A 16,013-nucleotide genomic window follows, 5' to 3' on the forward strand; every position below is an offset into this window, starting at 1 on the left:
CTAATCAACTGTTGAAGTTTCGTTAAATTCCAACATCGAAAGCAAGTTCGGCAAAATAATAAAAATGCGTTTGGTTGTGGAACATTGTTTTCATTTTTCTAGAAAACGTTTTCATAAAGTTGAGTTGAGTTTTCGTTTTTATTTTTCAATGAAAATTTTAGAAAACACGTTTAATTGTAATCAGTGAAGTTTTAATTTTCTATTTTAGAAATTTAGAAAGCTTTGGAAAACTTTAGAAACCACTTTCTAATTTATATACAATTTGAAAAACATAGAATTTTTATTTTTTTATAAAAATTTTGAAAATTGAATCAACCAAACGCATTTTTAAAATTTTCATTTTCATTTTCATGAAAACCTATAATATCTTTACTACCAAATGTGCTCTAAAATTTTGTGAAATTTTTTTTTTTCAAACTGATCCTAACCGATTTCTATAGATATATATGTTTTTGCATAGACACAGGTTTATCTGGTTTTGAATAAGAAAAAAAAAACAAAAAAAAAAACAAAAAACAAAAACCATGTCTGTGCACCTCTAAATATGGTGGAGATCCACCATATCCAAACCCATTTCACATGCACTTGAAATTTCATGGTTTGACCTGTGAAATTCGGGGTTATTTGCAGGTTCTTTTGTGACGTTAAGAGTGTGTTTGTGATGGTATAGGAAAATAATTTTTTTTAAAAAAATATTTACATTAGTTTTTTATATTGGTAAAAATCAATAAATCAGTTTTTAAAAATTGGTTCACTTTTTACATATAAAATAGGGCTAATGGCACAAAAACCCTCAATTTTGCACAAAATTGACGGATTTGCCCAAAGTTCAAATTTAGGTCCATTTTTGCCTTGAACTTGCATTTATTGTGCCATTTTTGCCAAGTAGCCGGTTTCCCTCTAATCAACCGGTTACTCACTTGCTTAGGTGGAAGATACTTGGCATTTATCATTTAATAACTCTTTCATAGACATCCTCGTGTGCAATTGATCCCTTCGACCCCCACAGGCCACAATTAGTCACAGACTACAACGGAAAAATGACAACTTTGTCTTCAAGATCAAGCTTTAATGGTGGTACAAGAATGAGGAACAAGAAGGTAATAAGATGCGACTGTGGTGATGTTTGTGGTGTATCAGTCTCACGAACACCTGATAATCCAGGACGAAAATTTTGGGGCTGCCCTAATTATCAGGTAAAAATCTATTTATTTTTGTACTAATTTCTCCCTAAAATTTTAGGGCTGCTCTAACTACCCAAAGAGAACGTATGTTATAGAACCCTATTTTTTTTTTGTAGGTGAAAGGAGGCAACTATGGTTTTTTCAAATGGGCGGATGAAGAACTAGGTCAAAATATGGAGATGTGTCATACAGAGAAGATCAAGCCATTGTTAGAAGTGATCATAGGGTTGTTAGTGGTTATATCGCTGATGCTAGGAATAGTAGTTATTAAGATGTAGTTTTGTTGGTTTTCCTGTATTAGTAATATATTAAGGATAATCAAGAATTGTTACATCTTTGTAATGTTTTTTTTTTGAACGGATGAATGTTACATGTTTGTAATGTATTAAGGGTATTAATGGTAATGTTATTAATGGTAGTTAATTGCTATCTCATGTATATGTTGCATGAATGGAAATACAATGAAAGTACATTGCATAAAAGGAATTGTACTAAAATACCCTTGGTTACATTCACAATGAAAGTAAACTTTGCATGAATGGAATTGCACTAATGTATTAAGGGTATTAATGGTAATGTTATTAATGGTGTTAATTGCTATCTTACTTTGCATATGGCTGAATGTTGCACTAATGGTATTAATGGAATTGCATGAGTGGAATTGCATGAAAGGTATTAATGGAATTGCACTAACTTGCATACGGTTGAATGTTGCATGTTTGTAATGTATTAAGGGTATTAATGGTAATGTTATTAATGGTAGTTAATTGCTATCACATGTATATGTTGCATGAATGGAAGTATAATCAAAGTACATTGCATAAAAGGAATTGTACTAAAATACCCTTGGTTACATTCACAATGAAAGTAAACTTTGCATGAGTGGAATTGCAATAACTTGCATAAAAGGAATTGCACTAATGAAAGTACATTGCTAATGCTTAACATGTACTAGAAAATAAAATAAAAACATCATGGTTACCATAATAGGGGGCATCCATTATAAACCTTAATATAAAGCATCCATTACATAAGTTTTACTATCATGTAGCAGCCATCCATTTTGTATACCAAAACATGTACCCAAAAGCCTAAACAATATCCAAAAAAGGCAAGCAATAATGTAACACTAAACAAATGGATGTATGCTGCAAGTAGTGGGTGTATATCAAAAACTAACCAAAAAGGGCTACCTATACAATTGCCCAATGATACCATCCCCACTATTGCCCCCATATACCTAGGTAACTACTCCAAATCTACTGGATAGCTAGATGTGGAACCCCTTCCATCTTTGTCAAAACAAGGTTTCTTCAGCTTTTGCAGGATGATCCTTTCTGAGGGCTTTCTTGTCCTTCTAGGTGGTACATGACCTTCATCATCAGCATCATTTCCCTCCATATCTGCTGCATCATCCTCACCAGCACCAGCACCATTACCCTCTCCATCATCCTCACCATTACCCTCTCCATCACCCTCACCAGCACCATCACCATCACCCTCACCAGCACCATCACCATCAACCTCACCATCACCCTCACCTGCTACTTCATCAGCATCATCACCTTCACCATGACCCTCATTTCCCTCCACACCATCATTTATAAGACCATCATCTTCATTTCCTTCCATCACACCATCAACATATGGAATATCCTCAACTTCATTCACATCCTGTTAATAAAAATTTGAAGAATACTTATTAATAAAAGATATAAACATGTTTGATACTAATGTTAGCAATTATAAAATGTTGGAGTGAAACTAACCATCTCAACTGCTGGCATATCATCCAATTCAACTTTAACCCCTCTCAAGCTCTCTATTTCAGCCATGCTATATCCTGCTCCAAGTAGGTCTGCTACACTTTCTAGATCTAGCATCACCATCTCTGGGAGAACATCACTTGCATTTCCTTCAATGAATTCAGGTTCAGGATTACCCTCATTCTCAGACTGACTTTTTTCATCTGTACCTTTAAGAATAGCATCCATTGCATCTTCAACCTCATCAAGTTGTTTTGTCAGGTCAGGTTCAACTTCCTCAACACCTTTGTCATCATTAGCATGAAGAATACTTTGAATAATAGCATCCATTGCATCTTGGAATCCATCACTTTTCTGATAATTATCCTTTGGTTAGCTAAGAGAAGCTTCAAAAGTGCACATCATATCAACCAGACTGTCATCATCAATATCTTCATTGTCAAACAAATCCTTCACTTGTTCCTCACATCCCCTACCTTCAACATGACCATCTAAACCATCATTTTTGCTTTTAACAGATTTAGAACCTGATGCTTGATTTGGGTCAGAATGGACCTTTTTCCTTGGCCTTCCTTTCTTCTTTGGTGGCATAGGAACTGCTTCCTGCCTCTCTTTCCTAGGCCTTCCTTTCTTTTTTGGTGGCATAGGGACAGGTTCCTGCCTCTCGGACCTATCACATGATGCTTGATTGGGTTCATCTTGTTCCTTCCTTGGCCTTCCTTTCTTCTTTGGTGGCATAGGGATAGGTTCCCTGGTTGCATTCTTGCATCCCTTCTGGTTATGGCCATACTCAAAGCACTTACCACACCTTACAGTTCTTGGGGTGTGTACTCTTCCATCATTTTCACTTACATGTCTCCTTCTATTGACCTTTGGCCTACCAGGCATTCTCCTTGACACTGGTGGCAAGGGCTTTATGTATTCAGTTTGAGGCCATAGATTTGAACCATTCACTGGACTAATGTTAGCAGAGTAACACTTAAGGAATTGTTCCTTGGAAAACATGTCATCAATATACTCATCGGGTGTTTGATGGATGTAGTTGATGGTTGCAATTGCATGAACACATGGGATCCCAGCCAGATCCCATAACCTGCAGGTACAATGCCTTCCATCTAAATCCACCATGTAGCTATCACATCCTCTCCTTGCTTCAAACACATGTTGTTGACTATGAATTATTAACCAAAACCTACATCCACAAGTTACGTGTTCAAGTGTTACCTAATGAAATTAAAACAAAAGTTACATGTTAAAGTGTTACCTCATGTTCTTCCCAAAAAGCTTCATCTTCTTTAACACTGCTGGACATATACGGGTATTCCATCTAGTGCTTTCCTCAATCATGTGAGCAAACCTATCCATGATGTATATCCTTATTTCTTCAAGCATTGTGATCAATGGTTTTTTCCTAGCACCCACAATGATGGAGTTGAAGCACTCTGATATACCATTCTCCACTGCCTCACATGCATACCCTGTACTCATGTAAGCTCTACACCATGTTTCGGGTTCTTTGGACATCAGATGCTCATATGCACCAGTATTGAGCTTTTTAATTTTGTCCATATGTCTCTTGAAATCACCTTCCACACAGCTCATAGCTGCAGCCCAAAACAGCTTCTTGAACTCCAACCCAGTGTAAGCTTTTCTAAAATTTGCATATATGTGTCGGGCACATTGCCTGTGCTCCACATGTGGCAATACATCTTTAACGGATTGCAGCAAACCCTATACAAAAACCAGCATACATGTAAGTATTTATAAGTAATTTGAAAAAGGATTAATATGTTATAAAGAAACTTACTTTATGTTGATCTGATATAACTACCAACCCCCTTCCATCAATAAGGTCTAGATCACCACTGAGTAGCTCAAGGAACCAAGTCCAGTTGGACTTATTTTCCACATCAACAACATCCCAAGCAATTGGATAGACCTGGTTGTTGGCATCTCTACCAATAGCTGTTAGCAGTTCACCCTTCACCTGCCCCTTTAGAAAGCACCCATCTAGCCCAATTACTCTCCTACATCCTCTTTTCCAACTAACACTTAGTGCTTTGAAACAAATGTAAAACCTGTGAAAATAATTCTTTCCATCTGGATTGGTTGTTACACCAACTTGACATGTGGACCCCGGGTTTGACCTTAACAATTCATGGGCATAATCCCATATCCTTGCATAATGCTCAGTGAGTTTACCTTCTATTAAATTTTTGGCCCATTTCCTTGCCCTTCTAACTTGTCCTATAGATACCACACACCTATACCTTTGTCTGATGTCGTCAATCATTTCCTGAAGTTTCATCTTTGGCTTATTTGCAATTTCAGTCACATAATGTCTTCCAATCCATTCAGGGGACACAATGGATCCAAACTTAAACTGCCTAGAACATTTATGGTCACCATTCATAGCTTTGATCTGAAAAGATCTTTCTTTGTACATCCATGCAACATAAATTCTGAAAGGGCATTTATTCTCTTCCTTCCTATTTCCACATCTAGCTACAATTCTTTGACTATCACATTTTTCAAAGTATATTCTATAGCCATGTGAGACTGCATAATTGGTGACACAAAACTTTAGTTGGGCAGGGGATTCAAAGATGTCACCAAGCTTTGGTACCATCTTGTCCCACTTGATGGTTGGGTCATGAATTCTATAGTTGTTTTTCAATACCTCTTGTTCATCTTCGTTACTCTGCCAATCAGTAGCATGGTATACTTGTGCTCTGATTTCATCTGCCATACTAGAATTTCGTAGGTTTTCATCACTTAATAGAACATTTAGGAAGATATCCTTACATTTATCAAGTGAGGACACAAATTCTTCCTCTGGTTCGTGGTCCATGTAAATGTCGTGGAGTTCATAATCCATTTCAGTCAAGCCAGCAAATGGCTCATGTATGCCAGCAAAGGGGTCAGCGTACCCTTCGTCTGATGAATCCATTACACCCTCCTGCATCAACACACTAACTTTAGGAACACATTTCAACAAATGTTGAATGTAAATGTAATTTCAGTCAACCTGTAAAAACCTTACCTTTCGAAGAAATGTTGAAGAACACTTTTAACCTAATCGTCTCCAAGAAAACCCTTTTTTCTCTATGTATAGAGTCGATGAAATGGGATAAGGTGAAGAGTGATCGGGTTATAGAGGGAGATGAGATGCGACAGTTTAACAACGTATCTAACGGAATTGGAGATTTTTACAAACGACGTTAATTAGCCTTCCACCTAAGCAAGTGGGTAACCGGTTGATTAGAGGGAAACCGGCTACTTGGCAAAAATGACACAATAAATGCAAGTTCAAGGCAAAAATGGACCTAAATTTGAACTTTGGGCAAATCCGTCAATTTTGTGCAAAATTGAGGGTTTTTGTGCCATTAGCCCTATAAAATAACCAAACTAAAATCAAGATAGTAAAAAGGGGGTAAAAAGTAATTTTCAAAAGCCAAGTATGTGTTACTTCTCAAACCTCTTTTTTATGTCTCGGCAAAAAAGCCAAATAAAAGAAAAAACACTTATCACAAAATCAAATACTTTTTTAACTTATTTTCAAAAAACCAAATAAAAAAGCATTTATTATAAAACCAAACACCTTTTTAGCTTATTCATTTAAAAAAAAATACCAATAAATTAATAAATCATTTTAATAAATAATCCCAAACACCCTCCTCCAACTAATTAAAAATAAATAAATAAATAAAAATAACCCCTGCTCTTAATTTTAAGCATTTACACAATACATGAAAGCAATCTTTTGATTAGCCTACGAACCTCGTTTTGAGCGATACATCTTTACTTTTATATATATATATATATATATATATATATATATATATATATATATATATATATATATATATATATATATATATATATATATATATATATGGGGTTAGAGAATATACATTACAGCCCTACCTAAGCTTAGGTACTAAATCTTTAAAATATTTTGCTTTAACTTAGGAAATATACTCGTTTTGATTTTCACTTGGTAATATACCATCCACTATAACATTTCTTTCCTTTATTATGGTTTTATCATCTATGTTTTTTTCCTCCATTATCGTTTATTTCTTCATTCTAGTAAACATTACTTTTTTCCACTGTCACGAAGGCCGAAAATAATCAATATTCTTGCTTCTTTATCAAAACTATTTTGTCGATCCTTAATGTACATCTTCAAGTGTTAATATTGAACCCCTAATTTCAATCTTTATATAGTAAAACAATGTATTTTCATGAGGTTTAGTACCTAAACTTAGGTGGGGCTGTAATGTATATTCATTTTTCCATATATATATATATATATATATATATATATATATATATATATTGGGCATTAACAACTAATTCACTCAAACATCATTAAACACAAAAACGCATTTTTTTAAATGGAAAAAACAATAATCAAAAGTAAAGATAAGAAAAGAGAGCGAAATAAATTAATAATAGAAATCTTAAACTAAAAACCAACTCAAAAAATGTTTGCATAATTCCGTAACAACAACAAAACTAAACATAATCCATACAAAAGAAGTGCATAAAATGGCACAAAAATCTAGAAAAATCTTAATGCAACCTTACAAACAAAATCATCTCTCTCTCTTAAACAGTCTTTGTTTTGTGACTCTTCTTTGTTGCAGAAGTTTTCTTCGGAATAGAGTTCTTGTTCTTCATTCCAACGAAGAACAAAAGCCCCCCCAACAATGCCAAACTCTACAAAACCCAACCAAAAATCAAACTTATTTTCTAAATAAAAGATTAAATTATAAAAGTAAACAAAGAAAAGTATGTCCCTTTTTTTTCTTTTCTTTTCTAACCTGTGTAAATTTGATGAAAAGTTGGAGGAATTCCTTCTTCTCAATGTCATAGTTGTAGAAGTCATATAACATGGGAGTAACAATCAACTGATGCACAATCTGTAAACATGTGTTAAAACAATTACAGATTACCTAATTGAATTTTTTTTAAATAGAAACAGAAAAATTGATTTTTTTTTTTTTTTTGGAAATAATTGCTAACCAGTAGAGTAGCACCAATGGTACTTCCAAAGATGAAAAGAATGCTTCCAACTGCTTTAAAAGCTATGGCTCCAGCAACCAAGATTTTGATCTGTATATGTAAATTGTAATCATCCATGATAATGTAAATTAAAGATGTTTGAAAGTAAATTAGTAAATTGTGAAATGTATTACCTCAAAATCAGGCACTTGTAAGCCTGTATGTGTTGTGAAATGCTTTGAAAGGAGATTGAATTTTGGTGTAATGGCTTTTGTTGCAGATCCACCATCGACTCCAAAGTCATTAAACCTGTAAGAAACAAAGTACACCATGAGGGAAATGAGCATTATGATTATCAACTATGAAAAGGGCATCTACTCCTAATTGCAATGATTGAAGAGTTAAGATTTCTGAAATGATGTCGAAGCTATCATATGAAATAGTACAAAAGGTTAATAGCTTGCATGACAAGATCTATTTGTGCTATTTTCATGGGAGGAGCTAGATTCAGCTTCGAGTATAGTAAAATTCAAGGTGTGATATTAAATCGAAGAGTTCAATTTCATCAATCAAGCAAACTTACGCCATAACTACAAAATAATTTGGTTCTATTTGGAAACAAAACACCTAATAACCTTACCAGACCATAAATCTCCCATGAAATTTCGTATCAAATAGTAAATCACAATTATAGTTCCATGGATCAAAAATCTTAGAACCACATCTAATTCGAAGACATACTGAGAAAAATAACTCAACAGAATTCAAATTTTCAGATCCGAAACCACAAAGGTGAAATTTAAAAAGAATCGGATAATACAGTACTGAAGATTGCGATGACGTACAAAACACACTGAATTTTTCAAAGGAGACAGATCTGAAGTTGAAGAAATGGAGCTTACTCTTGCCACGCAGATAGAACGAAGACGGAGACGAAAAGAACACGGCCGACGAAAGATAAGAACGCCATTGATGCAGCTGCAAGCTCTGTTTCTCTCTCTGGAATTTTACAAAGACTCAAAGAGGCGAAGACAAAGAAAGAGAGACTGAGGCGACTGTCGTGGAGAAGAGATGGGCACTGGGATCCTATTTAAATTTTGGGCAAATCTACCGCTTTAAAAAACAGCTTACATTATTACCCCTCAAAGTTACGTGTATTTATCAAAATGAGGACCCTTGGTTTAAAAATGAACGGTTTGTTCCCCTGTTCAATATTCTCATTTAAAAAGTCAAAATTTAAAGGGCAAGAATAAACGGATTGTTGATATGTAGTATTATAGTTTTGAAGTTTTTTTGTTACGATCGAATATAATTATAAATGGGATTAAATGTACAGCATAAACAAGATAATAAAATACGATATGATATTATATTATGTTATGTTGAATAGATTCAATAGATTATATCATATTTAAATTCAGAAAAAAATTATATTATTATTTACGTTTTAAATAAAATTTATTTGTACATTTTAGGATAAATTGTCGGTTAAAAATATGATATAAAATACACATCACTTCCAATTCTTCAATTGTATGTGAAAATATTTCAAACCCTATATCTATTTCGATTACTTTTGTTCGATTGTATTTTGTATATGGAATTATATTGTTGTTTTTCCCTTTTAATTATAATCGTTTTTATTCCAATTAATATCAAATTTTCGGTTAAAAAATCTAAATCCGATACCAACAGTTTAGGTTTGGTTTTGATTTTGCAATTTCGGTTTTAGTTTTGTTCATTCCTTTTGACATGTGTATGTGTATGTGTGTGTGTGTGTGTATATATATATATATATATATATATATATATATATATATATATATATATATATACATACACACACACATCATTATTGGGCTGGCAGGAGTGATATAACGTTTGATGCACTGCAACCTCAATTTTGTGTCTGCTATATCATTGTCAAATAAGTTTTGCCACACACCATCCTTACCATGTCATTTAGCGGGATGGGTTAACTTAACGATTTTTTAAAAACTAGAATTTCATTGACTGAAGGGAAAATAACACCATCTAAAACACAGTAAAACATAATGAAAATACTTAGAACACGAGTTAAAAGCCCGCATATCTTAGAGATTATATTTCTTCATAATTTTTGCATTCACCTTCTCAACAATGCAACATTCATTCTCGGGCAAATAAGAAATGTCATTTTGGGGTGTGAGTGACATTTGGGATTGAAATTGAAATTGGTTAGGTCCATATGAATTATTCTTATGATAATCTACATGGGTGGTAAATAGATCGGATGATATATATGAGGTTGATAGAACAAGGGTGATGGAGGGTTTGGAGAAGAAGGGTTTGTAGATGTTTTCTTGTAGCTTCTTGGAGTTTTTCGAGAAACATTTTGAAGCTCAAATATAGAGAGTTTGAGAGAAGTAATTGAAAATTTGTGAAGGTTTGAATGTAATAACAAATGAAGGTTAATGTTAATATTTATAGTGGTTTTAAAAGGTTAAAATTCTGAATATTTAGGTTATAAACAACTAATTTTGATTTTCTTTTAAAGAAAAGTCTGCTCATATTACTATTCCTCTTAGTTTTAACATAAATGTACTATTATTGGTTTGCTATCTCAAGTGCAAAAGAAGGGGTAGAATGTCATTTTTATTTGTGAGAGGCAATATTTTGACTGACAAGATATCATCAAGGCAAGAAGGTGACCCTTTGCTCATAGCTGACTAGTAAACAATGGATTTTGAAAATCACATGACGCTTAATCATACGCGCGGCCTCAAGCTACGTGGTGTCCACGTCCTTTAACAACGTACCACGTGGCATCTAGTGGTCATACACGTAGTTGGACCAATAGCAAGCAGCCGGCTGCGCACGCGTCATGCACGTGGCTATTACTTAACAAGTGCGACGTCATTTCTTAGGTACGCGCGTGAGTTTATATAAGTTTCTATTAGTTACAAAACTAATCCCTCTATTATCTTAAATCGTTCGCTTTTAGTCATTAAAATCTTAATACTTTGTTTGTTGCTTTTGAATGAAAATATTCTTAACATTTTTTTATCCCACTTGACCCGTATTTACAGAAGTTAGTGGTAAGGGGTTAGAAATGCAAGTTAGACAATACTGTGAGGATGTAAAGTGATGTATAAGTGGGGACAATGGAGGTTTAACTAAAGGATTCTTTTCATACAAAGATACAAAGTGCTTAAGAGTTAAGATAAAGACAACTTTAAGGTCTTATGGTTAATGTGTGAAGTTTAATTATAAAAAATTCAGTTTTATTTATAAAAAAAATGTTATCTAATTCTAAAATATTTGTTCTGATCATTACAATAAAATTTAAACTATAAATTATTACGACCTTATATTCTAACACTAAGATTTGTAGCATATCAAATAATGATTCATTAGCATCTCATAAATAATATAATGTCTCTTAAATAGATCTAATATTCGTTTTGACATGAAGACAGATCCTAAACTAATAATAAAAGTTGATCAAATACTTTTGAATAAGATACAATCTTATAATAATAATAATAATAATAATAATAATAATAATATAGTTTCAAATTAAACATATTTACTATCTATGGTAAATATAAAGAGAACATACAACCAATGTCCGGAGTCAACCCATCCCGATATGTTTAGACTTTAGACACATTCCGATCTATTTATTTTATACGTTGCATAATTAAAATATTAACATTATACATACGAAAGAAATAAGTCCAGGTGCAAAATTTTATCTTAAAATTATTGTAGAAATAATATTAAAATAAAAACACCTTGGAATCCTTCTTTAGAAGTTAAAAATAAAAGTAAATAAATGAATAAAGTGAATCTTGAAGTAAAAAGAACATACAACTCATTCCTCAATTTCATACAACGTACCACAACTCCACCACACTTTCTATGTCACCTTTCAATAAAGGTTGGCGCAAGTGCACCTCATAAATTTTATACTATAAGATCTGAGATTATTATTATTATTATTATTATTATTATTATTATTATTATTATTTTGGTATTTTATATATATATATATATATATATATATATATATATATATATATAAAATACCAAAATAATAATAATAATAATAATAATAATAATAATAATAATAATAATAATAATAATAATCATATATATATATATATATATATATATATATATATATATATAACACATACATTTATTTATAATATTAATATATTTTTATTTGTATTTAACTTTTATATTTTTTTTTCTTGAGATATTAATAATATTATAATATTTTTTCTCTTTAAGTAATGTATCATTTTTTGGTGAAAATAGTTCGGGCTTATAAATATTATTTATTAACGATTAACAATTTGAACATATTTAGAATATCGATAATAGTTTATTATATTAGCAAAATTGGAAATATTTAAATATATAATTATTGGTGAAACTATTTTTTTAAGATTAAAGGAGTTAAAAACTAGCACCTTCCGGACACTTACATATAAAATAAATTGAGAAAGCATTTTTAATATCATATATATTATTTCCTATTTTATTACTAAGAAATAAGACTTGGCTGAGAAATGAACTGCACGCCAATATTGAACTACGGAGTGTGGTGAATTTTAAAGGACAAAGCGTATATCATAATAAACAAACACAAGATAACGATGGATATCTGGATCATCGAGAAAGTCAGAGGCTGGAAAATACCTTCGATCTTGGTATTGATTATACCGTATTTTTAAATCGATATCTAAGAATATATTTCTATGATAAATGTATGAGCAGCAATGAATAAACAAGAATATGATAAAAAAAAAAATTATGGTATTTTATGTGTAACTTGTTTAAAGTCTACCCTTTGTATTTATAGACAATGGACATCTTTTGACTTAAGGGTGTGTTTGTCACAAAACGTTTGGGATCGTTTTGGAACTTAGAGCTTCTAAATGTCTGTTTTTTAACAAAAAAACTTTTAGCCTTTAGTTTAAACAAAACGTTCAAAATCCAAAAAAACTATTTCACATAACGTTTAACAAAAAGTTATCAGCTATCTGATGACGCTACCTGCTACCAACTAGTTTTGTTGAACACGACAACACATCATACGACAGATGTGTGTTTGACAAAACTACCTGGTAACAAAAATTTATAGTTTTTATTTATGTATTAGTGTTTGGAAAAAGTAGTTGTTAGCTTTTAAATATGTAAAATTTGTTAAAAACTAAAAACTAAAAGTTAATAAAAGCTATTTGAAGTAGCTTTTGAATTTGTAACGCTTTGTTTAACTTATAAGCTAAAAGATTATGCTAACAAGGTCTTTTTTGAGTTTTTCTTAAAGGCTAAATGCTAAAAGCTCCTACAAATTTTTAAACGCTATGTGTCCAACAATAAGCATATAACGCGGAAAATAAAATTATATAATTAAATTTTTTACAAATAATTTTAAAAATAATTATGTTATATATGTTAAAAAAGAAATAATATTTTCTTACATAATTTGTTATATATATTTGTAACAATTTTAAATCATATTATAATATCTATTAAAATCTTATTATTTAATAGTCATTACTCGCGTTGATTTGTGAACGTTTGATTTAACCTTTACTTTTGATAGTTATTATTATTTAATTTAAATATTGATTATTTGACCAATTTGTAATGTAATGTAATGTCATTCATAACTTTATGATATTTTTAACTATTGTTATTGTGAAACTAATAAAAGAAACCACTTGTTTTTGAGAAAAAAATACTATTATAAATAATATTTTTAGGTATTTTTATTTAATTTGACATGTCAAATTAGGTTTTACATTTAAAACATTTAAATGTTTTAAATTAATTTTAAAAAATATTCTTACTATTTTTAAGTTTATTCGATATTTTGATTTATCTTTTGGATTTAATATGATATATAAATGATATTTATTTATATTTTGGATTTAATATTATATTTAAATTAACATTTTAAGTATATTATATTGATAACTTTGGATTTGATATAATACATAAATGACATTTTATTTACTTTGTATTTAACATTATATTTAAATTAACATTTTAACAATATTTAATTGAAAATTCAAAAAAGCTACAATTAATCTAGACCTCGCAAAATATGACTCGACACAAATCCGACACGAAATTAGCGGGTTAGGGTCAGAAATTTCGACACGTTTATGTAAACGGGTTGACACGACACGACACGATAATTAAACGGGTAGGGCTAGGGTCAAGACTTTCAACTAGAAGATGACTTGAATATGACTCGTTTAATTATATATTATTTATTATAAATTTCATATTTTATAAATATATTATATGTTATAGACTTGTAGTTGGTCAAACTCAATAATTAGAAGTAATATTCAAAATTTCAAAGTTACTTAATTTTAATCATTCTCACAACCTATCCCTTTTGCTCCCCAACTTTAATTCTTTTCATTTTTCCTTTTAAACTTACTATAAGTTTTGTCATTCCATCTCATAACTCCAGTGTTTCACTTTTTCCTTTTTGCCTTCACAACTCCTATTTTCCAACCTTTAAAATATTTCAACCCGACATGACACAACATATTTACAATGTCTAAACCTTAACTCGAAACTTGACACGAAACCGACACGAAAATAAACAGGTTGACACGGCATGACATAATAATTAAACGAGTCGGGTTAGGGTCAAGCTCTTTCAACCCGTTTAATGTCTTGACACGATACGAATCGACACGACACGAACCCGACACAACACGACACGTTTTCTATGTCTACATTAATCTTATAGTATTTCACATTTAATAACATATTTAAATTAATATATTAGATATATTATGTTGAAATTTGATGCATTTTTTTAGGGTTTCAAATGCATGTGGCGCTTAAAAATATGTATCTATTATTATATATACTGGACAAATGTATGTGCGTTGCACATAATGCATACAGTTTATTATGTAAATAGTTTTAGAAAATTTTTGAGTTAATTTATGATTACAGTTTAGGTTTTACATTTAACATTACAACTTTTAACTTCTAACTATTTACAAAATAGTCTTTGGATTAATACTATAAAGGAAATCGAATCCTTCCTGCGTTGTTCTCCAAGGCTTATCTATTTTTCTTATAGATGGCTTCTTTTATTTTAATATAGGATTCTAGTTTCCTTATTACTTTCTAGTTTCTCCTGTATAAAAATTATCGATTGCTTATTGAATGAATTGATTTTTTCTAATACCAAAATCTTTATGGTATCAGAGCAGGTCTAGATCATATATGTTTATAACAAAGGCACTATGGCTAGAGATGATGGAGGATCCACTCCTTTGAAGACCGATGGAACCAACAACACCATCGATACAAACTTGTTAGAAATTTGGGTATAGAAGGCTTGGAAATTCTGAGAATTGTGTTAAACACTTTCAGATTAAAGTATTTGAGTGGTACTTCCAATATTCATAAATCGGATAATACTCAGAGATCAAGAAGAGTGTAACACCATAAATTTCCAAACAAAATTTTCACTTAAAAATCACATTAATTTCATTAACACAACCATAACCCCCCCCCCCCCCCCCCCAACCCCAAAAAAAATCGAGTTATCAAAACACATGTTCATGAATTGTTTAAAGGGAAAATGACTTAGGAGGGTAACTACCTTTTATCCGTGTTCACATATTAGCAACTTCTTCTTTTTTGTACATAATAAAGCAACTAACTTGTTTTAACTGTTTAAATTACATCAATATTACCGGCTAATACTTGTTTTAACTGGTAACTCAAAGGGAAAATGACATAGGAGGGTAACTACCTTTTATCCGTGTTCACATATTGGCAACTTCTTCTTTTTTGTACATAAGAAAGAAACTAACTTGTTTTAACTGTGTAACATCCCAAAAGTCATGACCAAAAATTTCGTTTTTAATTTAATACTCAAACCATAATTGTCAAACCATTAATTTAATTCTCCGGCATCGGGCCCGCCTGGCATCGAGCCCCGCTCGGTATACAGATCTGTCTCTCTTAGGCCCCGCCTGTCTCTGGGCCCCGCCCGCTAAACACATACAATCGTATA

The 16,013-nt window shown here is 31.5% G+C and overlaps 2 protein-coding genes across 2 annotated transcripts; both read right to left on the reverse strand.

The window, feature by feature from the left end:
• Positions 1-3,322: 3,322 nt before the first annotated feature.
• Positions 3,323-5,900, reverse strand: LOC145096197 (uncharacterized). The gene is made up of 3 exons (XM_079033959.1): positions 4,758-5,900; positions 4,215-4,681; positions 3,323-4,142 (listed from the first exon to the last, which is right to left on the reverse strand). Exons 1-3 carry the CDS (start codon positions 5,898-5,900, stop codon positions 3,323-3,325), a joined length of 2,430 nt encoding a protein of 809 aa, XP_078890085.1.
• A 1,497-nt stretch (positions 5,901-7,397) lies between these two features.
• On the reverse strand, positions 7,398-9,039 carry LOC145093915 (uncharacterized). Its single transcript, XM_079032159.1, has 5 exons — positions 8,863-9,039; positions 8,155-8,269; positions 7,982-8,071; positions 7,780-7,878; positions 7,398-7,675 (listed from the first exon to the last, which is right to left on the reverse strand). The coding sequence occupies exons 1-5, from the start codon at positions 8,928-8,930 to the stop codon at positions 7,565-7,567; spliced, it is 483 nt and encodes a 160-aa protein (XP_078888285.1). The 5' UTR covers positions 8,931-9,039; the 3' UTR covers positions 7,398-7,564.
• Between the last annotated feature and the right edge of the window lie 6,974 nt (positions 9,040-16,013).

This window comes from Lactuca serriola, chromosome 3 (assembly GCF_051521515.1).
Source record: "Lactuca serriola cultivar US96UC23 chromosome 3, Lser_US96UC23_V15, whole genome shotgun sequence".
NCBI lineage: Eukaryota > Viridiplantae > Streptophyta > Magnoliopsida > Asterales > Asteraceae > Lactuca > Lactuca serriola.

What these genes read in the sequence shown, in the direction of transcription:
- LOC145096197 (XM_079033959.1), bottom strand. Translation starts at nt 5,900, where the DNA reads ATGGATTCATCAGACGAAGGGTACGCTGACCCCTTTGCTGGCATACAT. An exon ending in TTATATCAGATCAACATAAA is followed by an intron (nt 4,682 to 4,757) that starts GTAAGTTTCTTT and finishes GTTTTTGTATAG; the next exon opens with GGTTTGCTGCAATCCGTTAA. An exon ending in CTTTTTGGGAAGAACATGAG is followed by an intron (nt 4,143 to 4,214) that starts GTAACACTTTAA and finishes TTGTGGATGTAG; the next exon opens with GTTTTGGTTAATAATTCATA.
- LOC145093915 (XM_079032159.1), bottom strand. Translation starts at nt 8,930, where the DNA reads ATGGCGTTCTTATCTTTCGTCGGCCGTGTTCTTTTCGTCTCCGTCTTC. An exon ending in GTTCTATCTGCGTGGCAAGA is followed by an intron (nt 8,270 to 8,862) that starts GTAAGCTCCATT and finishes TGTTTCTTACAG; the next exon opens with GTTTAATGACTTTGGAGTCG. An exon ending in TTTTCATCAAATTTACACAG is followed by an intron (nt 7,676 to 7,779) that starts GTTAGAAAAGAA and finishes TGGGTTTTGTAG; the next exon opens with AGTTTGGCATTGTTGGGGGG.